Here is a 7,303-nt window from a genome sequence, read left to right on the forward strand (position 1 = left end):
AACATTATAATATTAACAGTTTGGAAAGCGCTGCAGTGGCCTTAAGACCCAACTGATGATTTACATCCTTCCCCCACTTTAAGTTTTTTTTTTGGTTTTTTACCCCTGCTTCCTGTGCCTTTGTTATACTTTGTTTTCATTTTGCTTTTTAGGGTGTGAGAAAGACGAGGGCGTTGAATGCAAAATGCACATTTTTAATGACCCCCGCCTGCACTTGAACAGCAACAATAAAAAAAACAACAAGGAAGCGTTGTTGACTTTGGCAACGTCGCAGGATTTTTTTTGCACATATGGAGGTGTCCCAAAAGGGGAACCGTTGCCCTTCGCCTTATGCAAATCGGTTGTTCAATGCAGGAGATGGCTTTGCCAGGGGTCGCCCTCTCCACTCGTTGCATGCCCCTCTTCTCTTGTCACTACCCCATTAACCTCGAAATGATGCCACACTACAGAGAGCACAATTTTGTACTATAAGGTTTAAATACTAAGCTGAGATTAAATGGCATATTTCGAGAAGGCACCAACTAAATTGATTAATTAATTTAGTAATCAAATGTCTACCAGTTTATTTATAAATTAATTTAAATATTTAGTAATTTAAAGATAAGCACTAAATTGATCTTCAATTCTCTGTGTACTTCGTGCCCCTCTTCAAGTTGCCATATGGCAGTAGTTCCTCTTTCAACTCTCCCCACTTTGGTTCCATTTCTGCTCAGTGTTCTGTCTGTTTTTTTTTCTGCTCTGAGCTCGTAACACTTTTCCACATCTTGTGGCTCGTGTACTCGTACTCGCTGAATGTAATCCGCTTAAGTTCTTCGGAATCGGCACATAAACATCATCATCGGCATTATGATTGTCATTATTGTTCGGCGGGAAACGGAATGATCATTTGTCAGAAGCGAGTTTCTTGTTCTGCACAAGTTCTACATTCGTCATGCTTTCCACTTTATTACATTTAACTTTGGCATTTTCCGGTTTGTGTAGTTGTCTGCTTGTGCTTAATACTTCTCTGGCAGCCTCCGCACAAATGGTTTCCTAATTAGATCTCGTAGAACAAACCAAACAGAAACCAAAACCAATTGCTAAAGTGGAAATCTTGACAAATTAACTGATGGGAAAACAGAGGGATATTCCTTATTAGATGAGTCACTTGCCCGCTGACTTCTTTTGTTGACCCAACCACAGACAGCTTATCCAACTAACTATCTATTTTCGGGGTTTGGGTGTCCCCCCAACCCTCGCTCAATAGTTTACCAGTCGTTTTCCCATTTCCCATTTAAGCAAACATTAAAAGGGCAACCGCCCTCAGCAAATGAAGCCAACTAAGCGTGTGACGTGACCGGGTCTATAAGCAATATCTGAATCTATCCCACTCCACTAAACCATAGCTCCAGTTTCCATTTAATTCCCCGACCATCGACTGACTAGGGTTACAACAAAAATTTATTAATTTTCCTCAATTGCCACATTCGTTTTGTTTGTCTGCAAAAAGGGAGTTACAGTGGTAGGAAACTGCATTTGCATATTTCGTTTTAGACTGTAGTTTGGTTCACACGATACAGATAGCGATACAGATACAGATACATATACATACTTGAGCGATGGATGTCAAAATCCATTGGATATGCACTCAAATGACTGACAATGCAATTCATTAGCGGTGCAGTCAGCTAACTGGAAACTCGGCTTGAATGGCACACAACGCGAATTTGAATAATCGAATCGGTTAACCTTCAATCGATTGCAGAAGTGAGAGGCGGTGACCTCCCAGCGCTTGCCAAACTGTAGTTCTTTTTTATATTTCCCATCTTTTCTTGGCTCATTATTTCCATCTATCAAGTGTGTGGGGGGGGAGGTTAGCTCCGCTCTTAAAGGTTCTTTTCCATTTTCCTACTTCCTCTGGCTCATTATTTCCAGCCATCAGCTGCAGTTTGCAATTGGCAGCCGGCAGACTATTAAATCATGGCACGAACTATCGATGAACCCTAACCCTCTTCCCCCCCTCCCTTTTAACCCCTTGGGTACGTGCCACATTTGGCTGCAGGCCAGCGCCCTAAACTGCAACAAAAGAATCCCAGAAATGGAAAAACTGTTTGCAAATAAAAGAAAAGTTTTTAATATGCTTGCTTGTTTAGGAGCCATGAGGTTAAGGCGAGGTGGGGTCGAGGGTTAAGAGGAGGGGCTCGACCAGACAAAAGCTTCGAGTGGCGCCAGGAATTGAAAAGGAAATGGGGAGCAGGAGCCTCGTTCATGTCAAATGAAAATGTTGGCTTAATGTTATCAAAAATTCAAACCAACAGAGTTTCCCTCTCTGCAAATCCATCACGTAATCCACTACCACCACCACTACGACCACGCCCCCTTCCACCCACTGCCATATTTGTTTGGCGCTTTTGCAAATAGTTTGTGCCAACAAAATTGCAAAGGCATCGACAGTGGTGCACACAGCACTCTGGCGAACCAACTGCACCACCCTGCACCACCATCTCCATCCACTCTGCCATTATCCAAGCCATCCACATGGCTCGAGGCCGGGACATTTGCATATGGGACGGGGGCTGGGTTTCACTGACGATAATTGCATGAAATTATAATGCAGCCGTGCTGCAGAGCCTCTAATTCCGCCCGTCGGCGTGTGGGAGGCTCCACTGTGGCACCCACACCCACACATAATCAGGCCCCAGTTGTGCGGAGAGTGCCACACATGGATCTTTGACACACTATCCCGCTGAACAATCAAGCCAGTTTCGAACTGGCAGAAAATGGCTAGGGAAAATTATATTTATTTCCGCTTAGGATTGCAGTGTATTATGAGGCTTGATATGGTGGAATTAGATTTGTATTTTGGAGGTTTATTTTCTTTGACTTTCTCTGAAGGTAATGATTTAAAAAGTGATAAATATAGTAATTCATATGATGACCAATTTAACAATGGTTTGTGAAATATCAAATTAGTATGTGCACTAAGATAAAGAACTTTAAAAGCGGAATAGCAAAGGGTATTAGTTAAAAATACTTATTTCAAATAAAACTAATTTTGAACTTGATTTCTTCATTGCAGAACCACCACCGCGGCAGTAATACGAGTGAGGAGCGCGTGCCCCAGCCGCACTCGCCCCACGACAGCCACGCCCATCCGCACAACGGTGGGCTGCAGCACTCGGGATCGCGGGCAACACTGCGCCACTCGATGAACCACTCGAGCAGCTCCACAGTCTCGGGCTCTGCCTGCAGCTCCACGCCCGCCTCCCCGCAATTAAGTGGGGTCCAGCTGCTGTCCAATGGACACCACTACCAATCACAGTCGTCGGTGAGCTCCAACTCGTCGATCGTTTCGGCCATTCCCGCCTCACAGAGATTGCTGGATGAGGCGCTGGCCAAATCGGCCCCGTATCCCATGATCCTGCTGCCCATGCACGGCGGCTACTGGATGGATGGCACCGAGCACGAGTGCGGCTACGATGCCAGGGGAAATCCCCTGCTGCCGCAGACCACCTGGATGGCCAAGTTCGAGACGGACGATACGGCCAAGTGCTATCGGAGATTCTATGCCGCCAGGGAGCACTCGAATTTGGTGGGACAGGATGAGCAGTTGGGCCCAATTTTAATCTCCATTAAAACGGAGAATGTTGCCAATCAGGAGCACATGAGAATCCTGATGAGATTGCGCACTGGCACGATGCACGAGCTCATTCCAGTTTCATATCTGCTACCCCAGCCGAGTCCGGCGAAAATGGCGCAGACCTTGAATCCCTCAATTACGGTGGAGAACTTTATGCCGGTCTTATGCCCCAAGGCATCGCAACTCATCAGTGTCTACGACGAACATGTCCTCGTGTCGCACTTCAAGTTTGGAGTACTCTACCAAAGATATGGACAGACCACGGAGGAGGAACTATTCGGTAACCAGCAGACATCGCCGGCTTTCGATGAGTTCTTGGATGTGTTGGGTCAGAGGATACGGCTCAAGGATCACAAGGGCTATAGAGGTGGACTGGATATCCAGAATGGTCATACTGGCGATACGGCTGTCTACGAGGTTTTCAAGGAGCGCGAGATCATGTTCCATGTCTCCACCCTATTGCCACACACCGAGGGTGATCCGCAGCAACTGCAGAGGAAACGGCACATTGGCAACGATATTGTGGCCATCGTTTTCCAGGAGACCAACACTCCCTTCTCGCCCGACATGATCGCCAGTCACTTCTTGCACGCCTTCATCGTGGTCCAACCCATTGAGCCAAATACCCCACATACCCGCTACAAGGTCAGCGTTACAGCCAGAGATGATGTGCCCTTCTTTGGTCCTACTCTGCCGAATCCCGCTGTTTTCCGCAAGGGTCAGGAGTTCAAGGAGTTCATCTTGACCAAGCTGATCAATGCGGAGAACGCGTGCTACAAGGCCGACAAGTTTGCCAAACTGGAACAGCGCACCAGGACCTCTCTGCTCCAGAATTTGGTTGAGGAGCTGCGTGAGAAGACTCGCGACTTTCTGGGCGCCGACTTTTCCCAGACATCGGCAGGAAGTCCCACTCCCGAAACCCCGAAGGCGGAAAGTGGTGGTGGCGGCAATGCCGGCTCCCGCTTTATCGACACGGTGAAGAAGGCTTTAATTATGAGGGTGCGTTCCCAGAGTGTGGACACCGGAAATGGTCATGGACCCGGACAGACGGACAAGTTCAGCGTGAACACCAAGTTGGGCACACTGAATGCTAAGAAGGAGGCACATCACGAAATGCAGACACCCAATTTGAATGTGAGTTTGATTTATGAGGTATTCAAAACATGAACTAATTTGGTATTTCTCCCAACAGTCCTGCAGTCGCACGGCCTCGAAGTCCTCATCCAAGTCCAAGTCATCGAACGAGTCCACCTCCTCCTCCCCGGACATCACGTCCCGCCAGGCGAACAACAACAACGGCTCCAATGGCGGACTTTTGCCCCAAAATGGATCCGCAGTAGGCGTGGTGGCGGCGGCAGTGAGTGCCGCTCAAAATGGAGTGGTTGCCGTGGCCACCATGTCGGAGACAAGCGATGATTCCAGCCTGAACAGCGTGGATCTGGATCCGATGATGGTCCACTTGGACGGCGGAGCCACCTACATAGACAGTGACACTGGGCTGGAGAGCATGAGTTCGGCGGAGGCCACCACCAAGGCCTGCTCACTGTGCTTGGACGGCGTCCAGTCCACCATGATGGGTAGTTCGCCCAGCAACGAGACGATCGTCAAGATCGAGAACCTGCGACAGGAGGTCACGCGATTGAAGTGCGACAAGCTGGATCTACTAAGACAGAATGTGGTGAGTACTTAAACTAAAAACTTAAGAGGGATCAAGTAAACTAGCAGGCCTATTTGGGTATTTTCTTTCTTCGATTTGCTTTTCCATGGAAATACCCCTAGACCTCATGGTTGCTCTATCTATAATTATTTTCTCTAAAAGACATACTAATCATAATATTTTACCTTTTCAGACCTGTCAGCGCGACATCAAGCGACTAAGGGAGCGGGAACTCTCTCTGCAAGGCGATTTATCGGCTGCCGGAAGAGAGATACTGCGACTGCGGGATCTCCTCAAGGAATACATGCCCGATACAGCAACAGCACCACTCTCGATATCGCCCATCTAAGCGTCAAACGCAACCCTTTGATAATCGATTGGATGAGGCAGGAAGGCAGTTAGCCAGGATGAGGAGTAACCACTGTGCCGTGTTTAACACTTTGGAGAAAGGGATCGTAGAGTCGTTTGGATAGTTGAGTTGAGCAGACAGTTGGCGAAGCCCCCGTAAAACAACCCCAAACAAAAACAAAAACTGTATTATATTTAGTTTATGTAGCTGTAGATGCAGATCCTTAGAGATCGGACAGGTTGCAGCAGGCATGCGCATGGACAAGTTATTATATACATATACTACATACAAACAGTTACAAACTAAACTAAACAAAGCGATAAAACAGCAAATGAAAACAGAACACAAAACTCAAAAAAGTACACCAAATATATAAAATAAGTCTTTAAGCATATTTAACGCAAGAATAACAACCCTAACCCTAAATCATAAACCCTAAACCGATTCCAGAACCCATACCCACTTTAACCTAAGTAGAAAGCGATCAATCACAAAGCATCACACGGAGATCGATATTGAAATATTATGATAATAATAATCACAAAACACACAAGAAAAACAAAACACACGTAGCAAAGTTTTGAGGTTTACAAAACCGTTACTCGTTCGTTAGTCGCACTCGTAAACTGTTACTGTTGTCGTGACTGCTACTGTGACTCTCGCTTCACATTTCATCCCCATAATGGAATATAACTAAATTATGATCAACATATGATTTTAAATTTAAACACTACAAAAACAAACCGCGAAATAAACAAGAAAGAGGGAACTCTTAATCTTAAGTTTAAGTTGCTTTAAATACTTTCACCTAAACTGTATGTTAATTAATTATGGCTTAAGTTTAACCAAACGCAGAAACATCAATGAATTGATGACTCACGAAAAGAATTTGCATGCCGCATTCAATGTACATATATATAGGAGCGACGTATAATTCTCGATCCGCATTCGGATCTGTCGAAATTAATTATGACTATTTTATTTTCTAATCGATAACTGAAAAACCAATAACCGACAAATGAGAGCAACGCAAAATGAAACCAAGCAAGTAGTAGTTGGGAAATTAATTCCAAAAGCAAAAGTTACACGCAAGCATGAATTTTGTCTTTGAAAACTATCCGATAAGTACCGCGCGAATAATTGTTTTTGTTGAGATGCATTATCATTTTTATTGTGTAAAGTATAAAAAACAAACAAATATATGCAAAATATATGGAATATATAAACAATTGACTATTGTGTTTTAAATGGATTTTGAATGGCTTAATTTGCTAAAAACTAAATGGCATAAAATAGGTTGTGGGCGGTCTTGATTAATGGATAAGTCGCAGCAAAGGGAATAACTTTTAAATACTTTTTCCGTTTTAGTTTCGATTTCCGGTTTCTTATTTCGGTAGACATATCGTTAAATAAAATAAATAAATATAATACACTTACAAAAAAAAGTTCGATGGTTTTTATTGATCGAACTTATGCTGCTATTGGTATGGCGAATAAAATAAGCAAACATGTCTATCTTGAAACACCCTTTTTGAAACCAATGAAAAGTGTAACTCAAAAATGTATACGATTTACTCTAAAAATGTACACTTATTTAAGATGATAATATCAAAAAAAGCTATAAAATCATTTACAATTATTTAGTCTTTAAACTTTTTTATTTTACACACAAAAATCG

The 7,303-nt window shown here is 44.2% G+C and overlaps 1 protein-coding gene across 4 annotated transcripts in view; it reads left to right on the forward strand.

The window, feature by feature from the left end:
• LOC108037842 (rap1 GTPase-activating protein 1) overlaps positions 1-6,854 on the forward strand; it is an 89,033-nt gene extending 82,179 nt beyond the window's left edge. For all 4 annotated transcript variants that reach the window (XM_044459902.1, XM_044459903.1, XM_044459904.1 and 1 more), the window contains 3 exons: positions 3,059-4,753; positions 4,812-5,297; positions 5,470-6,854. In XM_044459902.1, coding sequence (XP_044315837.1) covers positions 3,059-4,753; positions 4,812-5,297; positions 5,470-5,625 — 2,337 coding nt within the window. In that variant the 3' untranslated portion in view covers positions 5,626-6,854. The remainder of the gene's footprint in view (positions 1-3,058; positions 4,754-4,811; positions 5,298-5,469) is intronic.
• Positions 6,855-7,303: the final 449 nt, after the last annotated feature.

Source organism: Drosophila rhopaloa, unplaced genomic scaffold, assembly GCF_018152115.1.
Source record: "Drosophila rhopaloa isolate 14029-0021.01 unplaced genomic scaffold, ASM1815211v1 contig_2, whole genome shotgun sequence".
NCBI classification, from domain to species: Eukaryota; Metazoa; Arthropoda; class Insecta; order Diptera; family Drosophilidae; genus Drosophila; species Drosophila rhopaloa.